Source organism: Dermochelys coriacea, chromosome 7 (genome assembly GCF_009764565.3).
Source record: "Dermochelys coriacea isolate rDerCor1 chromosome 7, rDerCor1.pri.v4, whole genome shotgun sequence".
Lineage (NCBI taxonomy): Eukaryota > Metazoa > Chordata > Testudines > Dermochelyidae > Dermochelys > Dermochelys coriacea.
Window position 1 is genome coordinate 45,927,194 of NC_050074.1, and position 23,602 is coordinate 45,950,795.

Here is a 23,602-nt window from a genome sequence, read left to right on the forward strand (position 1 = left end):
GCTGTGGGTGGGAAAATGGGAAGAGACTATGTGATAAATGATGATGGCTCCATGTCTAGTTGGCAGCCGGTGTCAAGTGGAGTGCCCCAGGGGTCGGTCCTGGGGCCCGTTTTGTTCAATATCTTCATAAATGACCTGGAGGATGGTGTGGATTGCACTCTCAGCAAATTTGCGGATGATACTAAACTGGGAGGAGTGGTAGATACGCTGGAGGGGAGGGATAGGATACAGAAGGACCTAGACAAATTGGAGGATTGGGCCAAAAGAAATCTAATGAGGTTCAATAAGGATAAATGCAGGGTCCTGCACTTAGGATGGAAGAATCCAATGCACCGCTACAGACTAGGGACCGAATGGCTCGGCAGCAGTTCTGCGGAAAAGGACCTAGGGGTGACAGTGGACGAGAAGCTGGATATGAGTCAGCAGTGTGCCCTTGTTGCCAAGAAGGCCAATGGCATTTTGGGATGTATAAGTAGGGGCATAGCGAGCAGATCGAGGGACGTGATCGTTCCCCTCTATTCGACACTGGTGAGGCCTCATCTGGAGTACTGTGTCCAGTTTTGGGCCCCACACTACAGGAAGGATGTGGATAAATTGGAAAGAGTACAGCGAAGGGCAACAAAAATGATTAGGGGTCTAGAGCACATGACTTATGAGGAGAGGCTGAGGGAGCTGGGATTGTTTAGTCTGCAGAAGAGAAGAATGAGGGGGGATTTGATAGCTGCTTTCAACTACCTGAAAGGGGGTTTCAAAGAGGATGGCTCTAGACTGTTCTCAATGGTAGCAGATGACAGAACGAGGAGTAATGGTCTCAAGTTGCAATGGGGGAGGTTTAGATTGGATATTAGGAAAAACTTTTTCACTAAGAGGGTGGTGAAACACTGGAATGCGTTACCTAGGGAGGTGGTAGAATCTCCTTCCTTAGAGGTTTTTAAGGTCAGGCTTGACAAAGCCCTGGCTGGGATGATTTAACTGGGACTTGGTCCTGCTTTGAGCAGGGGGTTGGACTAGATGACCTTCTGGGGTCCCTTCCAACCCTGATATTCTATGATTCTATGATAAAGAAAGGATTTCTTGTAAACCCTTGATTAAAGAATGAATGAGGTGAATTTGTGGTGAAAGTAGGTGTAGGAAACAGCCTTGTGGCAAAAGTAGCAGCTTGGGTTGAGATCTAGTGCGGGCACCTTCTACTGTTTAGGAGTTGTCTGGGGCTGAGGGTGGGAGAAAGCTTTTCCTTTGCAGTCAGGGGAGAAGTGTGCATAGACACAGGGGAAAGAATTGTTGCCTGAGCAGAGCAAAAGTTTGTTTTGTGCTTCTGGTTTGGCTGGAGCCTGACAGCTTTAGCTAGTCTCAGGGTATGTCTACACTGCAATTAAATACCCATGGCTGGCCCATGTCAGCTAACACGCACTTGTGGGACACAGGCTAAGGGGCTGTTTAATTGCAGTGTGTAGATCTTCAGGCTTGCTTTGGAGACTGGGCTCTAAAACCCTGGAAGGAGGAAGTGTCCCAGTGCTCAGGCTCCAGTCCAAGCCTGAACGCCTACACTGTAATTAAACAGTCCCTTAGCCTGAGCTCTGCAAGCCCAAGTCTGCTGTAGACATACCCTCACAGTGTACAATTGCCATAACTGAGCTACTCAACATAGGGCCAGATAAGCTTTTTCAGATGAAGAATATAGGAAATTCAAATGAGACTGAAAGGCATATAACATTTAAACAGAGATTTTACAGGTGTGCAAATCAGGATGATTGTACAAAAATTCAGTTTGTTACCATTCTTTTAGAGCCTACCTTCTTGTTGTTATAGATTTATGTCTGAATAAGATAGTTTATCTCACAATCCAGTTTTTCCTGCTTCTCAATCCTGCAGTCATGTTATAACCTTGCAAAGAGGATATAATACCACAGCTATAAGCTCATTACATAAACCATGAAAAGATTTACTTTATTAATAATACATTTTAATTATATACCCATAAAACTATTTTCAAAATGAAATAAAAACCAATAAATCTAAATGTATACATCATTTCTTATTTCATTTTTCCTGGTCGCCTGTATTTTTATATTTCTGTATGGTCTTTTTGTCTTTAATTCTTTTCTCCTTTTACCTTATCTCCACTGGTTTTCTTTTCCCTCTTCCTTAAAATGATCTCACTTTTTTTCTTATTCCTCCTTTCAGTTTTCCTTTTTGTCTTCTCTTCCACAGTCCTATTACTCTCTTCTCCTTTTTCCTCATCTGACACTGAACCTTTTGGCTTTAAAATTCCTTTCTCTCATTGCAAGTATATTGCCTAAATGCTTTTCCTCTTGCAACACTCCTTCATTGCTATTTGCCCAGCTGGGTAGAGCCTTCATTTTACTTCTGCCCCCACAGTGTTTGACATTATAGCCTAATGTTGTGTGTAAAACATTCAGCATTGTGAATTTACTATGGCAGCGACCAGCGAAAAAGGAAATTTGGACTGCAAAGGAGGAATTTTTTATTTAAATAGAAATATATTTGATCACTAGTAAAATGCCCAAAGAAAACTATGAAAAGTTTATTAATGATGAATGTATTCAGGTCTAAATTTTCAAACTTGGATGCCTAATATTAAGCAGCTAGAACCAGATCCTTGGCTCTGGCCAAAAAGTATACAGTGCAACTTAAAAGGGTGATTGGTGCAAAAATGGCTCTAGGCTTTAGATATTTGTGATACCTAGGTTTTGGGCCAGTTTTGTCTCAGACAGGTCCTCTGGCATAAGGTAGAGTAGGCTAAGGGCTGCTCTAACTTGCATGTGCTCTCCTAAGACGAGCCACAATACAGAATGCAGGGTAGCCAAGTGACATGGGGCTGCTTGTGGGTAATGTATTAAAACCATCTGCTCAATGTTTGCTTGTTTCAGAGAAAGCAAATAAAATCTTGCAATGTAGATAGAGGGGCATAAATTGGCAGTCGTATTCTTGAGTTATATAAATGGTATCATGTTGCAAATATTGTCTGGTATTCTGTTCATATATCATAGGGACGATCTTTCTTAGAATAGAACGGTATATTAAAGATCAAATTTATTAGATATTCTGGTGTAAGAAAGACCAGCTATATTTGTCTTTAGTAGTTTAGGAAGAAAGGGACCTGTGACAGGATTCCAGGATCTTGAAAGGAGAGGAATGGATTAATGCCATTCTCATGCCAATGAGAGAAATATAGTTTCAAAAACAAAATGTCAGTGAATGAAATTAATGAGGGATTATAGTATAAGCAGTTTGGGCCAGGTTTCTTAACACAAACGATGGCTGGCATATGGAACAAGCTGCCAGAATCAGCAATAGATTTAAACCAAAAAATCAATTCAAGAGGGAGTTGGACACATTCATGGAAGCCAGTGTTACCCAGGATTGTAGCACTATCCAATTTATCAGGTTAAAGGATGAGAGAATATAAAGTTGATTTGAAGTTCCTAGCTTTATCAGGACAGACAGCTATTTTCATTCAATAAAAAAGAAAAGAAATGGCCAGGAGTGTTCTCCAAGAAAGTACTTTGTCTCCTTATGCTATTGCTGGACAGCTTGGGGACATAGAAATGGCAAAGGGGTTTCTTGTTCATCATGCAGTGGGTGGGAAAGCTTTTAAATTGTATCTAAATTGAACAATTCTAAATGTACCGTGTAGGCCATATGAAATCTGCTGAATTATTGAATTTACCAGTATAGTACAGTGTCACACAATACAAAGAGAAGCATTTATTTAGACAATAGATATCAACACTGACATGGGGCAGAGATACAAATCTGCAGTATCTTAAGATAAAAAGTACAAAAATACCACTCTTTTTCTCAAAAGTAAATTTAATGCTGGAGAACGGAACAGTTCATCTCTGTAAACTAAAGTCCTGTACACTCAGAACAACATGGATAACATCAGTTCAAGCTTCCCTACACTGCCCCCCTTATGTACCTCAACCTTTTTTTTTTTTTTTTGCAGAGATTCTCTTTAAGAGTGAGAGGTAGTTCATTCTCCATACCTATCATTCTGCGACAGCCAACAGATATGCCAGATGTGACTTGGGAGAGGGATATTGACACCTGTACAACTAAGATTTAGATTGAGATCTTACAAATCTGGATGAAACCAGTGGTCTACAAGTGAAAGGGGTCCATACATACCCCACTACCAAACTTTTCAGTTATGTACTTTTGAACATATTCTGGGAAAATTTAGTTTTACTTTTTAATTCTTTTTTGCACACTCAAATGGTATGCTTGATATATAGCATCCTATTCCCTGTTGTCCACACAACTTTTTGCAGTTATAATATTCAGCATTTTCTTAAGGGCTGTCAGGCTAGAGCAGAGCTTCTGGTAACTCATTTTACCTGTCTGAACATGGGTTTGTAATGTGAAAGCTGTAGAAAATGACCAGTTACTTCTTTATAGTTAGCCTGTTACTCCTTATGCCATTGAGTGCTCAAGTTCCATGAACATAAATGCTGAAAAATTGCTGATGTTTTTGTCAGTCTTGACAGCAGCTGGTTTTTCTCCTGTCTAATTTTGCCAACATTATGTGCCTTTTTAAAAAAGAGGAAATAACATGCTTCATACAAGAAAATAGACCCTACAAGGAAAGCCTCGGCGTAAACTGCTTTTATCTTCCTGAAGTTTTGCGTCTTTCCAGCAGCTAAAAGGTATGGTCTGTAAAGATGAACAAATGAGGAAAATCAGTAGGGCAGAGGTTTAATTTAATAACAAGCCAACATTACTTCAAAATAACTAGGACCACTCTTTGCTGTTGAGGAAAAAAATATCATGACTTCAAAGGCATCTTAAGAAGTCTTGCAGCTGTATTATATTCAAAATAACCTGGCCAGTAGTCAGAATTGAGAAGATGGTCTAAGTTTTTGTACCAGAAGAACTATATCAGTTAGGAAGGATTGGGGTAGGGGAGTGGTTTTGGTTTTTTACTGATGTAGTTACAGTAGAACCTCAGAATTACGAACTGACCAGTCAACCACACACCTCATTTGGAACCAGAAGAACACAATCAGGCACCAGTGGAGATCAAAAAAAGCAAATACAGTACAGTGCTGGGTTAACATAAACTACTAAACAAAATAAAGGGAAAGTTTAAAAAAAAGATTTGACAAGGTAAGGAAACTATTTCTGTGCTTGTTTCATTTAAATTAAGATGGTTAAAAGCAGCATTTTTCTTCTGCATAGTAAAGTTTCAAAGCTATATTAAATCAATGTTCAGTTGTAAACTTTTGAAAGAACCACCGTATCATTTTGCTTAGAGTTATGAACATTTCAGAGTTACAAACAACCTCCATTCCTGAGGCGTTCGTAACTCTGAGATTCTACTGTATATACCTGTACAACCTCTAGTTTGAATGCTGTTATATCAGTGCAATGGTGCCTTATACCAGTATAGCTTATTCCCTTTCCAATACGGGAATAAGCTATACCACTATAAGGATTTTTATACTAGTATAACTTCATCCACACCAGGGAAGGTCGTACTGCTTTAACTATATTAGTATAGATAAAGCAAGACAACTTTAGTGATATAAAGACAAGTTCTTAGTGATATAAATTAGACAAGACAAGGAACAAGACCAGATCATTTATCTGTATCATCAGAACAATGGCACTTTATGTTAAGGTTCCATTTAAAAGTAGCTTCAAAAGGGTTAGTAAATGATTAAGCAAGTCCATAGAGTCCAAGAGGTCAAAGGGTTGCTTATAACTATGGCTTATACTTATAACCATCTATAACAATGGTTCTCAAACTTTTTTTTCGTGGACCACTTGAAAATTGCTGAGGGTCTCGGCGGACCATTTAATGATCTTTCCAAATGTTGTTTGTGCCATTAGCTATTGTAAAGCGCTTTGGATAAAAGCGCTATATAAAAAAAACTTAACGATAATTAACATTTTTTGTTCTACAAATAAAAGCACGCAACTCATATTTTAATATCAGTAGTCTTACCTTTCTAATGCCATGGATGTGCCCTCTCTCCTGCGCCGTGGCAGCCCCCAAGCTGGGGCTGGGAAGGAAGGGGGTCTTTCCTCTCTCCCCCGCCATGGCAGCCCTTGAGGTGGGGCTGGGAAAGAGAGGGTCTCCCCCACCGCAGCAGCCCCTGAACTGGGCTGGGAAGGAGAGGGCCATCTCTCCCCAACCACAACAGCCACAGAGCAGAGACTGGGAAGGAGGGCCATTTCTCCCTGGCAGCAGCAGCCCTGGAGCTGGGGAAAGTCGCCTCTTTTTCTGGCCGCTGCAGCCCTGCCTGTCCCAAATACCCCCCACCCCATCTTCTCATCCTATTGCTCCCTCCCACCTACCCTCTATTCCCCCCCAAGGCCACCATCTCACCTTACATGTGCATCTGCTCCAAGGTCCAGGCACCTAATTAGTAGAGCCATGCCTGCGTGGCTCTACTAATTAGGTGGGTGGCCCTTCATTCTCTTGTATGCGGCCACCCAGGTGTGCGGCTATCCGCAGACCACCTGAATGGAGCTCACGGACCACTGGTGGTCTGCAGACCACAGTTTGAGACCCTCTGATCTATAACACATTCTATGATGTGCTTATAACAATCTTTGACATGCTTTAATGTCTGTTAAGCATTTATTAACCCTTTATATTAAGGTTCCATTTCTAAATGTTTTATAAAGTGTGAGTATCAAAATATAAAGAAAACCCATAAAAAAGAGAGCTTAAAGAACTCAATTAGCTGTGTAGCATCACAGTATTGATGCTATAGTTAAAGCTCTGTTAGGTTTTTCAATTCAGCTTGCTGCTTTTGAAGGCAGTAGTTAAATGTAGATTGAAACAGGAGAGAGAGCTTGCACTGTGTAAGATCCTGCAGGGCTAGAACCTGGGACCATGGTGATGCTGGGCTGCTGTCATCTCCGGGCTTGGCAACTCTCCAGCATTGTCTTGGAGTCTCCAGGAATTTTAAAGATTAATCTTTAATGAAAGATTATATTATGTGATGAAACCCCCAGGAATCTGTCCTTTCAAAATTGGCAACCCTAATCACCACAAGTAGATCCCTGCCCGGATACAAAATGTGTATCACATCCAATCCATGATCCTCAAACATGTCCACGGATATAAAGCAGATATCTGCAGATTTGCAGGGCTCTATCACAGGAAGCTCCTGCAGGAGGACCTATGAGGCTGGGCCCAGCAGGAAGTACCAACCAGCAGGACCTGAGTGACAGCCCACTGATTGATTGGCTGGCTGGCTTATTGGCTGCCAGTACGTAAGACAGGAAGCCATGACAGGGAGTTGTCTGAGCAACAGTACATACTGCCTATCTTGCTTCACATCCTGTGAAAATATTCAGGGTAAATAGGCCTAATCCGCTGAGATGGAATATTAGATGGATGGGATCTGAGTTACCCAGGAAAGAATTTTCTGTAGTATCGGGCTGGTGAATCTTGCCCATATGCTAAGGGTTTAGCTGATCGCCATATTTGAGGTCGGGAAAGAATTTTTCTCCAGGGCAGATTGGAAGAGGCCCTGGAGGTTTTTCGCCTTCCTCTGTAGCATGGGGCACGGGTCACTTGAGGGAGGATTCTCTGCTTCTTGAAGTCTTTAAACCACGATTTGAGGACTTCAATAGCTCAGACATAAGTGAGGTTTTTCAAAGGAGTGGGTGGGTGAGATTCTGTGGCGTGCGTTATGCAGGAGGTCGGACTAGATGATCAGAATGGTCCCTTCTGAGCTTAGTATCTATGAGTCTGTGTGTGAGAGATCCCAGACTCTAGCTTCTGATTCTGTCTGCCTCCTGATGCCTGACACTTAATTTACCCTCCAGCCTATCTTGGTCTCTAACCTCCCAGTAACTGGACCCTGCCTGCGTACTGATGCCTGATTCCTGGTTTGCCCTCTGGCCTATCTTGGACTCTGACCCTCTGGTACCCAACTCGGCTTGAGTCCTAACTCTCACTATGACCACTAGATCTAGCTGCCCACGACCTAGTCATGACACACTTCATTATTTAAGAAAGAGTGGGAGCTTTGGGGGAGTGCTGGTTACTCAGAGGAGAGGAGGGAGTGTTGTGTTATGCATGTGACCAGGGAAGAGTATAAAAATATTGCTCGGGCATGTAGGAAAGATATCAGGAGGGCCAAATCGCACCTGGAGCTGCAGCTAGCAAGAGATGTCAAGAGTAACAAGAAGGGTTTCTTCAGGTATGTTGGCAACAAGAAGAAAGCCAAGGAAAGTGTGGGCCCCTTACTGAATGAGGGAGGCAAGCTAGTGACAGAGGATGTGGAAAAAGCTAATGTACTCAATGCTTTTTTTGCCTCTGTTTTCACTAACAAGGTCAGCTCCCAGACTGCTGTGCTGGGCATCACAAAATGGGGAAGAGATGGCCAGCCCTCTGTAGAGATAGAGGTGGTTAGGGACTATTTAGAAAAGCTGGACGTGCACAAGTCCATGGGGCCGGACGAATTGCATCCGAGAGTGCTGAGGGAATTGGCGGCTGTGATTGCAGAGCCCTTGGCCATTATCTTTGAAAACTCATGGCGAACGGGGGAAGTCCCGGATGACTGGAAAAAGGCTAATGTAGTGCCCATCTTTAAAAAAGGGAAGAAGGAGGATCCTGGGAACTACAGGCCGGTCAGCCTCACCTCAGTCCCTGGAAAAATCATGGAGCAGGTCCTCAAAGAATCAATCCTGAAGCACTTAGAGGAGAGGAAAGTGATCAGGAACAGTCAGCATGGATTCACCAAGGGAAGGTCATGCCTGACTAATCTAATCGCCTTTTATGATGAGATTACTGGTTCTGTGGATGAAGGGAAAGCAGTGGATGTATTGTTTCTTGACTTTAGCAAAGCTTTTGATACGGTCTCCCACAGCATTCTTGTCAGCAAGTTAAGGAAGTATGGGCTGGATGAATGCACTATAAGGTGGGTAGAAAGCTGGCTAGATTGTCGGGCTCAACGGGTAGTGATCAAAGGCTCCATGTCTAGTTGGCAGCCGGTGTCAAGTGGAGTGCCCCAGGGGTCGGTCCTGGGGCCCGTTTTGTTCAATATCTTCATAAATGATCTGGAGGATGGTGTGGATTGCACTCTCAGCAAATTTGCGGATGATACTAAACTGGGAGGAGTGGTAGATACGCTGGAGGGGAGGGATAGGATACAGAAGGACCTAGACAAATTGGAAGATTGGGCCAAAAGAAATCTAATGAGGTTCAATAAGGATAAGTGCAGGGTCCTGCACTTAGGATGGAAGAATCCAATGCACCGCTACAGACTAGGGACCGAATGGCTCGGCAGCAATTCTGCGGAAAAGGACCTAGGGGTGACAGTGGACGAGAAGCTGGATATGAGTCAGCAGTGTGCCCTTGTTGCCAAGAAGGCCAATGGCATTTTGGGATGTATAAGTAGGGGCATAGCGAGCAGATCGAGGGACGTGATCGTTCCCCTCTATTCGACACTGGTGAGGCCTCATCTGGAGTACTGTGTCCAGTTTTGGGCCCCACACTACAAGAAGGATGTGGATAAATTGGAAAGAGTACAGCGAAGGGCAACAAAAATGATTAGGGGTCTAGAGCACATGACTTATGAGGAGAGGCTGAGGGAGCTGGGATTGTTTAGTCTGCAGAAGAGAAGAATGAGGGGGGATTTGATAGCTGCTTTCAACTACCTGAAAGGGGGTTTCAAAGAGGATGGCTCTAGACTGTTCTCAATGGTAGCAGATGACAGAACGAGGAGTAATGGTCTCAAGTTGCAATGGGGGAGGTTTAGATTGGATATTAGGAAAAACTTTTTCACTAAGAGGGTGGTGAAACACTGGAATGCGTTACCTAGGGAGGTGGTAGAATCTCCTTCCTTAGAGGTTTTTAAGGTCAGGCTTGACAAAGCCCTGGCTAGGATGATTTAACTGGGACTTGGTCCTGCTTTGAGCAGGGGGTTGGACTAGATGACCTTCTGGGGTCCCTTCCAACCCTGATATTCTATGATTCTATGATTCTATGTTCCCATCCCCCATAGAATCCCATTTTACTTTAAACCTTGGCTAAAGGTATTTCATGTTTTTATATTTCTATCATGAATTTTATCCTAAAGAGCAGGACCCCAGGGTATTTTACAAATGCTTTAGGCCACCTTTGCAGTCCCTGATCCTTGGTTGACTCAGCACTGAGCTAGTTTCCCAGTATAGGTTAGTACAGTTTTAAACTGTGTCGTTTGCTAGAAACTCCAAGGGCCTGTACTGAGAGTTGGGGATCGCACATAGGGATGCCCTGGCCATGCCCCCTTCTCCCATTACAGACTAGAAGTGGAAGTGATATACAAGGCATTAAAGTGGTTCTATAACACTGGAAGTTTCCCCTATATAGGACAAATCCTCCATAGGCCAGATCTTCTGGGTTTAGAATACCTTTGCACTGGAAAACCAGTTTAAAGCAGCCCTAACCAATCAGAAAATCTGTCCCTATGTATTTGGTGTGGTTCTGTATTGTACCCTTGCTCAGATTTGCAGCCGTATATGGGATAGGATGGAGCTGTGGTTACTGATAAGAAGTGTTCAGAGACATTCTGCCTGTGTAAGGTGGAGGCAGGCACAGCAGTGCATCTCCTAACATTGTACTTTGGTTTGGTTTTGACTCAGAGGAAGGAGAATCAGACAGTCAATTTCTGCATGTCCTTGGCCTTTCTTTGGGACTCTTCCATCCAGGTCCTGCTCAAGCCCAGTTTCTGCTTAGTTATTAGATCAGGCAAGATCTGATTACATGGTAAGCTGGGTGCAAGCAAACAATATGTGTTTTAAATATGACTAATTGTAAAAATATACATCTAGAAACAAAGATTGTAGGCCATATATACAGGATGGGGGACTTTATCCTGGGAAGCAGTGATTCTGAAAAATCGTGATGGATGATCAGCTGAACATGAGCTCTCAGTGGCCAAAAGGACTATTGTGACCCTGGGGTGCATAAAAAGGGGAATCTTGAGTAGAGTAGAGAGATGTTATTTTACCTCTGTGTTTGGCGCTGCTGTGACCACAGCTGTAATACTGTATCCATTTCTGATGTCCACAGTTCAAGAATGATGTTGATAACTTGGAGAGGGTTTAGGGAAGAGCCACAGGGCTTCTTAAAGGATTAGGAAACTTGCCTTATAATGATGGACTCAAGGAGCTCAGACTAATAAAGAGAAGGTTAAGGGGTGATTTGATTAGTTTATTAACACCTATATGGGGAGCAAATGTTTGATAAAGGACTTCAGTCTAGCAGAGAAAGGTATAACACGATGCAATGGCTGGAAGTTGAAGCTAGATGAATTCAGACTGGAAGCAAGGCATAATTTTTTAACAGTGAGGGTAATTAACCATTGGAAGAATTTACCAAAGTGAAAAGTTCCCCTGGTGTTATCTGGACCAGTGATCTGCTAGGTCACGCCAATCCTTGACTCTTGGATTCAGCCTTACCTTGCTCTGCTGTCAGAACCCCCACTCCCAGGATGTTCACGCACAGCCTCTAGCATGTAAGCTGCTCCCAACTACGTAAGTGAGCACTTTTGGCCAGCCACTGCTTGGATTGTGCAACCGAATGACACTAGCCAATATCTCTGGTCCCAGACTCAACCCTAGGAACCTCCGTCTTGCAGTGTCCAGTTATGCCCACTGGACGCTGCAAGCTTGTATGAATTCATCAATTTAATAAAGAAATTGATATGTACCAGGCTTGTTATCCCAAGGGGAGTCTCTGACATGCTTCAAACCAAACACACTGCTTCTGGTAGAATAAACAAACAAATTTATTAACTACAAAAGATAGATTTTAAGTGATTATAAGTCAAAGCACAACAAGCAGATTTGGTCAAATGAAATAAAAGCAAAATGCATTCTAAGCTGATCTTAACACTTTCAGTGCCCTTACAAATGTAGATGCTTCTCACCACAGGCTGACTGGTTACCCTTCAGCCAGGCTCTCCCCTTTGATCAGTGCTTCAGTCGCTTGGTGGTGATGGGGGGGTGGAAGAGAGAGAGCATAGCAAACGTCTCTCCCTTTTATCATATTCTTTCTTTCCTCTTGGCTTTGCCCCGCTCCAAGTCAAGTGAGCATTGTAGTCCCAAATTGACCAAGGGAAGAGGGGTGACTCACTTGAGAGTCCAACAGATCCTTTGTTGCTGCCTAGGCCAGTGTCCTTTGTTCCTGTGAGGTTGGGCTGGATTTGCCCCATACATGCCCTGGTGAGGTAAACCTCCCATTATCCCAAATCATCTGGCATAGGCCAGCTGCAAGTTTTTAATTGCAGTTTAGACATACCCAAAGAGACCTCTTGGGTCTGTTTCATGATCAGTATTTACAGAGAAAAGATCCTTTGAATTATCTTGACTTGCAGTTATAAATAATTTAGCCAAGTGTAGAAATGGAGTTCAACCATAGCTTTTATTTTACATCAGTGGTTCTCTAACTCTGGGGCGGGTCTCCGAAGGGAGGTAAGGGAATGTATCAAGGAAGGCGTGAGGTGTGTGCCTTTTTTTGTTAAGAACTATGGCTGTCAGCCCCAGGTGGCTGGGGCTTGTGCAGAAGGACCATGCACACCTGGGAGCCAAGGATAAAGGGAACAGGCAGAGCCCGACGACCCAGGCTTGCACTCTCCTTCTCCTCATTCCCAATCCCTCACCAGGAGGTAGCCCAGGCTCAGGCTCTCTTCCATCCCCCAGTCACGCACCTGGAGGCAGCCAGGCTCTAACTGTCAGCACCAGGGTGGCAGCAGCAGTGCAGAAGTAAGGGTGGCAATTGGCACTTAGTCTTCTGTGAAATGTTGTTACAAATACCACTTTACACATTGCCTCCCTTATTTCTATGCTGCTGCTGGTGTGGCACTGCCTTCAGAGCTGGGCGCCCGGCCAGCAGCTGCTGCTCTCTTCTGTATCTTCAGAGCTGAGTAGCAGTTTATGTACTTGTGGGGGCGGAGGGCATAAATGACTACAGACACAAAGAAGGGGGGCCTGATCAAATAAGTTTGAGAAACACTGCTTTACATCAAGAGGAGAGTACTAATGAGAATTGGAGCTCCTAATTAGATGCTACATTTACATACTTAGTTAATGTAATAATTTATTGAAAATGTGTGCATTTTTATTGAGGACTGAAAGACTGGAAAGACAATCTCTCTCTCAGTTATATGTGAGTCCCAGGCTGAGTGAGTGTGGATGGATGTGGGTACTGGGTTGGAGGGGAAGGGGGCAGAAACAAGGGGAGAGTAAACCTACAGGGTCAGGACAGCCATTGGGTTGCTGTATAGGGCTGGTTTAAGAAGGAATCCTGTTTTGACCTGGGGAGGTGTTCTACTTGTTTTTAATATTAGAAATGTCACATATCAATTATGATCATCTTTGGTTTTGCTGGAGGACCACACAGATGTCTCAGAGAATGTGTGTTCCCTACTGTCATTGTTCAAGTGAATGGGTCCGGGGAAAGGGAGGGAAATCTTTAACAAAGCTGTATTTTCTCTAAAATGTTAATTAGTCTGACATAAAACAGGTGTTAACACAAATAGTCTTAAACAGTCTGACTAAAACTCCTTTCCTCTCTCAGTTACTCACCTTTCAGCCTCTTGAGACAAGGGCCTGGTCTACACTTAAAAGTTTTATTGGCATAGCTATGTCAGTTAGAAGTGTGAAAAATGACACCCCTAACCAACATAGCTATGCTGGCAAAAGCTCTAATGTAGATGCTGTTCTAGTGACAAAAAAGTATTTTGTTGGTGTGGAGAATGAGGAAGATATCTTGGATTTTTTTTATGAATAAGTGTATCTTATTTTACCTTTTTGGTATTACTCTACCTACCTGCATTGAGTTAAATCAAAGGAAGCTGCTAAGGAGGAAACTAACTGGAAATGAAACAGTGGCAGAGATGAGACTCCTTAAGGAACACTGGAGGGGGAGTTGTTAACTGGGGAAAGGCTCCTGCCCAGCTCCGTCCAGGCTAGCAAGTAGTGTCTTAGCTACAGTGGTGCAAGCAGTGCAGTTGTAGTAGGGCCCACTCGGTTGTGGGGGCCAACCAGCAGAGACCACTCTATCCTAGGCACCACTGTAATTATGCCACTGTCAACCTATAGGTAGACTAGGCAACCAGTGTGCCAAGAAGTAAGAAGTGGCCTCCTGCCAGGCTGCCTCAGTCCAGCAATTGCCACTGCCCTGTCTCCAGTATGAGTAAGATTGTGGCCACAACTCAGGCAATGGGCAACTTGTGGCTGCTCCTGGCAACACCACCGGAGTTGCCAGCACTTCAAATTGGTGTCCAGCCTGCACCTGTTATTCTGTGCCCGGTCCCCATAGGCCCTGCCACCCAGGCAGTCCCTGACCACCACCAACCTGAACTTGCACTGTGGCCACTGCTTCAGCAGTGAGGAGCTCATCCAGGAAGGTGCAAGAGGTGGACTGTGGGTCTACAGCATGTGGGGCCAGGCAGTGGGTGATGGCTGGGGTGGGCTGAGGGTGTGGAGTGCAGGCTGGGGGTACAGAGTGTGGAGGAGTGGAGGGCTGAGAGGCTCCAGGGAGGGGTTGTGTGGGATGGGGCCCTGATCCCAGGGGATGGAGGAGGTGGCCGGAGGAGGTTGCAGAAGGCAGGTGGGGTTCAGCCCCTGATCTGAATTAATCTCTCCACTATGTTAGAATGTGTTTCTCCTAACTGGGCTAGATGCACTGGTTAATTCTGGCTCCTATGCAACATTTTGACAACAGAAAACTATTGGCAACCTGCTCTGATCAGCCAGGTAAATTGAGTTTATGGAGTGGCCCAAAAGTAGCTGAAGCCATACCAGTGAATCTTGTACCATATGAGGTAGGATCATACTGTATCCAAAAAGTGTGTGTATCTTAGAGGTACTTAGAAGATGTTACAGTTGTTGGTGAGGGCTGGCTTTTTATCTAGGTCGGGTAACATTTCTATGATATATGCAGTTTTGTTGTAGCCGTGTTGCTCCCAGGATATGAGAGAGAGAAGGTAGTATTTTTTTTATTGTTAAAAGAAAAGGAGTACTTGTGGCACCTTAGAGACTAACAAATTTATTTGAGCATAAGCTTTCGTGAGCTACAGCTCACTTCATCGGATGCAACTGTAGCTCACAAAAGCTTATGCTCAAATAAATTTGTCAGTCTCTAAGGTGCCACAAGTACTCCTTTTCTTTTTGCAAATACAGACTAACACGGCTGCTACTCTGAAACCTTTTTTATTGTTGAAAGGGACAAGCTTTTCAGCATCACAGTTCTCTTCTTCCAGTCTGGAGAAGGTAAACAGAGTGTCTGAGCTAAATACAAGTTGGAATAGATTGTTAAGCATAAGGGGTTCACACATGCAGTAGGAGACTACTTAAAATGAAGTGGGCAGTTCAGGGTGTTGGACAAATGATGTCAGGGTGTTGGACAAATGATATGATATGGAAACAGACATACCATAAGTTACTCCTGGGAGAATTCTGCGCCAAAAAAATAAAAAATGCTGCGCACAATTTTGTAAAATTCTGCATATTGTATTTGTCACACCAATTTCAATTTGTCACACCAGTTTCAATTATTTCAATTATTTTGGTAATTTATTTCAAAATACCTGTCAGCAAGTATTTCTGTAACAATAGAGACAAAAAAAAGATTCAGGAAATGTTTTTTTGACAAATAGATTCCTTATTAGGCATATTAATACAGAACTTCGAGTAATTTATTTAAACTACAACACAGAAATGTATTTCCCACACCTCTCAGAAGCAGTGCAAAGGCTTGGGGGAGTCTGGGTAACAGAGGGAGAGGGAAGTGAAACTGAAGGATTGTTGGATGTGAATGGGAGAAGTATGGAACAGGGGTTTTTTGGGGGAGGGGAGGGATTGTTAGGGAGTTGAGGAGTCTCCCGCATGCAGACCCTGGCTGACCCCAAGCCTCTCCCATTCAGTCAGGCACTCTGCCCCTCTTCCCCATGAATTCCTGCAGTCCCCTACTCTCTGTCCCCATGTAGCCCTACAGCACCCCTTCCATTCAGCCCCTGGCTCAACACTGTACCCCCACTACCTCCTGAGCCTGTGCCCCAGTCTGTATCACCCACTAGCCCTTCTGAATCAGTCTGTGACCCCCCCAGCACCCCTATGTGCCCCACTCTGTCTCTCTTAACCTGGCTCTGTGGGCAGGATGCTGTGATGAACACAGCTGGCTGCTGACTGTTCTGGTGCCACAGTGGCCTCTGCTGGGTGAAAGGCAGAACTGAAGCACTTCTCCTGCCCTGGGGAAAAAATTCTGCACTGGACATGAATTCTGCACATGTGAAGTGGCACACAATTCCCATAGGAGTAATAAATGCCTGACTTAATCAGTAGTGTAAAATGGACTAGGTATCACAATCTTTGAAAAGTGCTGAAGATGTAGTTGTTTTACTAGTTAGTTTTGTTTTGCTTTGTTTTGTTTTTTATTGACATGGCAGTATGGATCTTTGTGCTTAGTTTCTGTGACACAGAGACCACATTTAGATTGGTCTATATGTTTGTGACAATACTTGTTTTCATTTGGTGCCCACCCACACATGATTGGTGAATGCAAATGCTGTGTGTGCTCAAATTGCAAGTTTTGCCATGGACAAAATTGTGCGTTCAGATAAATAAAGATTTGGGGCTTGATTTCCCATTGTATTACTCACCCATTGTAACTCTATTCACTCAGTTCCAGTAGAATTGCACCAACTTGAGACAGGAGTAACACAATGGTGACTCACATCTTTGTGCTTTTTGACAAACAACATGTATACTTTGGACATGCCTTATGCGTAGTTTAAAGTTTGACACACAAAACCTGAGTTACACATTTTTATGCTGATACAATGTGTTTATTACTAATGTGTGAAGCCTCATGATTGCTATTGTGCAGATTTTCAATTAGATAAAATTTACTAGTAAAATGATAGTTAGGTTTTGTATTTGGGTGCTTTATCTGTGATGACACAATATGCAGGCTGCATGTTTATGGATATGATGGATAAATTATGATTTTCCAAGATGATAAAGGTAAGCAAAATTTTAGATTTTGGAACCGGAAAGGAGACCTCTATCTATTCTTGCACCAGCGCCCTCTCGGGCCTTGCTATGCCACTGCTAGCAAGGTTTATACTTCCCAGGCCTGAGCCTAGGATCAAAGGGGATACTAAATCATTAAAGGACCCCAGGCCTAGAAAAAAGAAGATAAGCCTACATCTACACAACGCGCCACTGGCAGCAGCATGTATGGTATGTGATAGCTACGTGCTGCAGTGAAAAGCAGGTCGGTGAAAGGGTCTGGTGTGGGGAGATAGCATGGAAAAGGTTCAGCAGCTTCTCGCTGCCAGAGCCTTTCACTGTGATGAGAAAAGGCTCTGGGAGGTTGAGGCAGCTGGAAAAGGCTGAGCCCTGTGGCAGGGAAAGCCTGGGAGCTGCCCAAGGCTTTCCTTGCTGCCTCCCAATGCCAGAGCCTTTCCTGGCTGGGGGAGTCTTTTCCTGCAGACAGTAAAGGCTCCAGCAGCGGGGAGGCAGTGGGACACTACACTGCTAAAAATAGCCGCACAAACAGGGGGGCATGACTTGGGCAAGCAGAGAGTATGTGTGGTACTCGCATAACTCTTCAGGCATGTCTTTACTTACCTATGTTGTGCCTCCCATCTACGCTGCTATTTATACTTATGCTAGGAGAACTATACATGTATGTACTCCGCATAGTGCTGAAAGAAGCATGCAGTGTATATGTACCTAGAGAGACATACAGAGCATGATACAGCAGCACAACCTACTTTTTCCAGCCCAGAGCTGGAGATAACTGGACTGAATGGAACTTACCAGAAATTTCAAGGAAAGATTAAGGTTTAAGTAAGGGGAAGCATATGTGTATATCAGCCTTTATTGTTTTTACCCTTTTCTCTGTGTGCTCTATCTATTTGGGTGAATGAATAAATGCTTTGAAGAAGTTGTTTCGGAGTCACTTTAATCAGCTGCTGTCACAGACTCCTGGAAGAAAAGGGCTTTCAGATGACAAACGCAGCTGGGCCTGTCATGTTAACACAGTTGGTAAACAGAGAAGCTGTCACCGAGAGATCCTGTCCTAGGTTGTTTGAACTGCATGGGTCTATCCTTGAGAGAAGTAAAGGATGTTGGCCCTGTCACCTCAGGGAGAAAAAGGGATAAAAGGTATAGCTCATCCCACAACCATGACACCAGGATAGCTTTTGTTCAGGGTACTGGTATAAACTGCATCTCCACTAGCAGTTTTGCCAGCAAACTCTTTCTAGTGTATATTAAGGCCTAACTCTCCAGTTAACATAGTCCTATGTTATGGTCCCTTCCAGCTCTATTTTTCTATGGTTCAAGACTCACACAAGACTTGAGTTTCCAATATCAACAACCTGTTGTTTATTGTTTGGGCTGTTTTGTTTGATTAAAACATTTCGAGCCTTCCTTATATATCATATATATCAAAGAAGTGAAAATTGGCAGAAAGCCAGTTCCTCTCCCTGACATGTCCCAATATAGACTGTAATTCTCATCCAGTAACTAATTTCTCCTTTGTATCAATTTTAAGTTCTTGACAGGATAAGTTTGATCAGTCCCTAATGTTTCTATTAAAAAAATAATTAAGGAGTTATTTCACTTTAAAAAGTAAATAGGTACATATGCTTAGTAGTATTTAATAAATTGACTTTTTTCATAAGTGAAAGAACTATGCACAGCTCACATATTCACCCTATAATCTGAGCTATTACCATCTTTCCAAGGGTTAGAGGATGAAACAAGATGTACTGACACTCAGCACATCATAACTCATCCTTGACATGCTTTCATACAACTTCCAAAGATGTCATCCCACATGTCAGTTCCAAAATTAGATTTCATTCCTCAATTTTGTGCACTAAAAAAATTATCCATGAATGTAGATTGTCATAATTCCAAGACTAAATTTCTGCTGGAAGACAAAATTTTGAATCAGAAATTAAAAATATATGTTTTCAACACATTATTAATGGTCTCCATTTCACTTGGATATTTTACAATTAATTTTTTTGTGTGACTGCTTCACATTAGTCCCTTTGGATTGTTTTCATGTAGCATATGCTAGGTGACTTAATTTCTGAAAGTAAAGAGGTCAGCAGGAAAGTGGAAGGAACAGTGAAACACATACTGTACAAGGTTGCAGCAGCCCCTGCCCTGCAAGCTCCCAAGTCATCATAAAGTGTCTTATTAGTAAGATCTGTGAAAAACTGGTAAATCTACTCTTCTTATGAAGAATAATGTCAGCAGTCATTGAAATCATTAAACCCATATAAGCTGCTCTTCATCCAGGTGTAAATTTGTCTGCTTTGCTAAACTGTCTTTATAGAAGAGACCCATATTGTTCATTAAAACTGTAGAGCTGCTATATGAATGTGGAGATCAGAGGTCTTATGGGTTCTTTCTGCCCTGTGGCTATGTTACATTTATAGCAAGTGGCTCTTGCAATCTTGTAGACCTAGAAAGCTACAAGGAAGCCTGACAAAGAAGCAAGTCTGGTATTAGTATTTTTACACCTGTGTAACACTCCAAGGTATTGACTGATCTGGCAAGTCAAGAAGTTACAAGTGTCAAGCCTTTAAGGGACTGTAAAATCTGTCAGAGCCTCTCATTACTCAGTTACTGATGTGACTTCAGCAAATGGATGGTATTCACTCTTTAGACAACGTTCTGTTCTCCCTAGAGTCTGAGGAAAGAGGGGAGACCATGTGCTTTTTCTAAGTTGTATATCTCCTTGCTTTCCCAGTCTTCTATTGCATATTTTATGCTGGCTATTGTGGTTGCTTGTCTTACTCATTAATTGTGTTCCAATGGTTAGAGCAAAGACTGAGGGTCACCAACTCACTAAATGACCTTGGGTAGTCACTTACTGCTCAGTTCTTCAGCAACTGTAAGACTAAGTAAAATAGAGTAAGTAAAGTAGAGTTGCAGTAATCTCAGATAATTAATTTACCCACCTGATATACAAGAATCTAAGAAAAAAATACTGGCTACAATATCATCAAGGGCTGAGCAATATAAACAAACACTCGTATACAAAGTAATGCTCTGAAGGAATCCATCCACTGTAGAAAAGTTGAGTTTAATGGGTCAGACTAAAAGAGCATAAACCCATAGTGGGTTGTCCTGCATACGTAGATTTGCAAAAGAATTTGAAGTAAGAAGAAAGGTCTCAAGTACTAATGAACATACATTATTATTTTATGTAACTCAAAACCAACTGTTTACTATACATAGGAACTTTATTATATCAAAAAAATAAGTCATTGGGTTGTTGATATAGCCCATAGATAGGCATAGTGCTTTACAGTTTTTAAATAGACAAATCTCTGCCCCTAAAGAGTCTTACAATCTGTGTTAGATGTAACATAGTAGAGCAGATAATTGTTGTCAAAGGATGAGGGACAGAAGAGTGAGAGGAGATTGTGCCTGATTCTCCACTGCATTACACCAGTTTGAAGCCACTGTGAGTCCAGTGGCTTCAGTGTAGCTGTATAGTAATACAGTGGAGAATCCAGCCCATTCTTTATTATATATGTCTCTTAGTTGCCTTTCTAATTACTCATTATTAACATTCATTTTTAAGTTAATATTTGAGAGAACAAAGTTGAAGAAGAGGTCAGAAGTGGATGGGACCTAGAAAAGCGAACTGTAAAAAGTGGAAAATCAACAATCTGTAAAAATGAGAACAGGAGACATCATCTTTTACACATCCTGTGGATGTGTGCATTATTATATAGTCATTCTGCAATAATATCTGAAGCAGCTAGTACCATGGCCAAGATATATTGGTTAGAAAATATTTCAGAACATACCCTGCTCATAGGCATTATTTCTGCTAACACAAGCTAAGAAATGTATCTGGATTGTTTGTACTATTAAAGATCAGTCCAGCTGGATATTTTAGACAATTATTGTTAAATAACATTTATTCATAGAACAAATTATCAGTGTATCATTGACTGACATCAATAGTTGACTTTTTTATCAATCAAAAAAATAGACTTAACTCATGTACTAGTGATAGATGAGTAAACATATTGTAATTGCTATCCTGGAAACTTTTTGAAAATATATTGCTATATTGACTTTATAAGTACAATACTGTAATAGTATTTGCAGAACCTCATTAAATTACACATGCACGGGGGCTGAAGGTGAATAAATAATTGGAAGAAACCCTTTCCTCAGTCCCAGCAAAAGAAACTCTCTTTCTCTGTAGATTTTTGTTTGTTATCCCATAGTTTTTGGGATTTGTCTTATATTGCTAGATAGTCTGTTCAGCATAGTTTAGCATAAGACTTTTTGCAAATAACTGAAATACTCAAGAGTCTCTTTGTCATTTCACCTTTCAATTACCCAGTTTTAAGTTCTGGGATGTAACTTGATTAGTTGCCAAATGTGAAAGGGTAATAAATAGCAGCAATTAATTTTAGGATTAAATTGATCTTTTTTTTCAAAATTCAATTAAAATTTGTGCAAACCTTCCCCCGCTGTATCATAATGTGCAATGTGAAACTCTTCCCAGAAATACAGAATTCACCACAGACTCAAAAGTGTCCAAGATAAAGAGATTAATACTGGAAGATGAGACAAGAGTGGTTTCCCTTCTGGCCCAATGTCCCATTGTAGTCTGTTAAAAAGAGGCCTGTGTTGGATTTCTCCCACAAAACGGAATCATACAACATATGCAGTAAACCTTTCTCTCTTTTTATCATTTGGATAAAAAAGAGCTGGTAACTTTAACTAGTGTCCCTTTTATTTTAGGTGCAACAATGAAAATGAATGGTATCAGATCCATGAAAACATTATCCGCAAGTCCAGTACCAAGTACACAGCACCCAGCTCAAACTATGGTAATTTTTTTATTTTTTGGCTAGAGAACCCTTAAAGTGTATCTTGATGAAACTGAGAATTCTTTGTGGGCAGAGAAGTTCCACAAGATACGCTGTCACACCTAGCCCATTGCCAGTCATCATACATTCTTTCTAGTTGTTTGTTTATTTGAGCTGGTGTTAATATTTCATCAGGTAAAGATTTATAGTGCATTACAACTCTGATAAATGACTCTCTGAAAATGGCATTTTGGGGTTCCATGTTTGTGTTTTTAATAATTTCCATATAAAATTTATTCAGTTTACAGGTTAAAAAAAATCTCTAACTACCACTCCTACAAATTTGCCATGGATACAGAAAGTCAAGCTGGATTCTATCCTGCTCATGCACTGTTGGCAATATTAAAGATTCTGCATGTTAAAGTATCTCCTTTATTATATCTGTACAATGCCATTGTCTGTAGATCAAAGTGGAGACAACTAGTAGCTATCTCTGAGTTTTCATTTTTGGCTACTCTTAATTTTGTTGGGCATTTTACCCTTGCTTATGAAAACCGGTAGCCAAGGGAAGTGTACAATATCAGCAGCTAACTGCACTGGCAAAAATATTTTATATATCCATTTGGAGCAATGTTTCTTGTTAAGTGTTCCTAGATAGAAATTGAGGGAAGTTCTACAGGAGCTGAAGGATTTTTACAGGAGTCAAAAATTTAATTAGAATCTCTCTTTATTATTCTGGATCATACCACCTAACTATTCCCATGAAGATTCCCGCAGTGACACATACCTGAGACATGCTCATCTTAGGACACCATGAATCTATTTGTGAAGGGATAAATATTGCATTTCTTCAAGATACTTATCTGATTTTTCCAGAGAGAGGCCAGTGCATTTATACCTGAAGATTAATTATCATGAACACTAGCTCTGATAGTTGCAGTGCAGAGCGCTTCATAAATAGCCATGGGGAGTTATTGTCTTGGCAGAGTTCTTACTGTATTCTGAGTCCAGATTTATTAAATTAAATAAATCAATTAAAGATAAATTTGTAATTTGTTGAGTAAATTAACCTTTCTCCTTATCCTGTCAGCCACCTCAGTTTATAAGTGACAAAGATAGCTAATTTGGAAATGCAATTGCTATTCCATTCCATATGCTACTAGGGTGTTACCCTTAATGTACATGTGCATCCGATGAAGTGAGTTGTAGCTCACGAAAGCTTATGCTCAAATAAATGTGTTAGTCTCTAAGATGCCACAAGTACTCCTTTTCTTTTTCTAATACAGAATAACATGGCTGCTACTCTGAAACCTTAATGTACAGTCATTTAAAGGTACAGGCAGTTTTGCTTTTGTTGAAAAATACATTTATAATTCAGCAGGACCCCATTGAGGTTTAAATCCTAATCTCTTCTGGATTTCAGTTGTTTACATATCAAATACGCTGTCACTGAATTTGCAGTAATTCCCATTAGCATAAAGGGCACTAGGTACAACTGAAGGCAAATGAAACAGCTAGCAAGCAGGGTTATGTTATAGGTAGAGTTTGTAATGCCACCTATAGGTAAGGTTGCCCAACACTTCCTGTTATAAGACTCTGTTTACAGTTGCTCATAGCTTTGCTAAACTTTAACCACTTGGGCTGAAATTTTCAATATCAGGTGCCTGCCTCTGGCTTGATTGCTTAATTTTTTATTTGAAAGTTAAGCAAAAGCAGCTCCAAATTTTTTGAGAACAAGAATAGGGGAAAATATATTGTTCGCC

At 41.8% G+C, this 23,602-nt stretch overlaps 1 protein-coding gene across 1 annotated transcript in view; it reads left to right on the plus strand.

Annotated features, from left to right (window-relative positions):
• DOCK3 (dedicator of cytokinesis 3) overlaps positions 1–23,602 on the plus strand; it is a 603,029-nt gene that overhangs the window by 412,553 nt on the left and 166,874 nt on the right. The window contains 1 exon segment of the mRNA XM_043518507.1: positions 21,772–21,860. Within this exon segment, the coding sequence (XP_043374442.1) occupies positions 21,772–21,860 (89 nt within the window).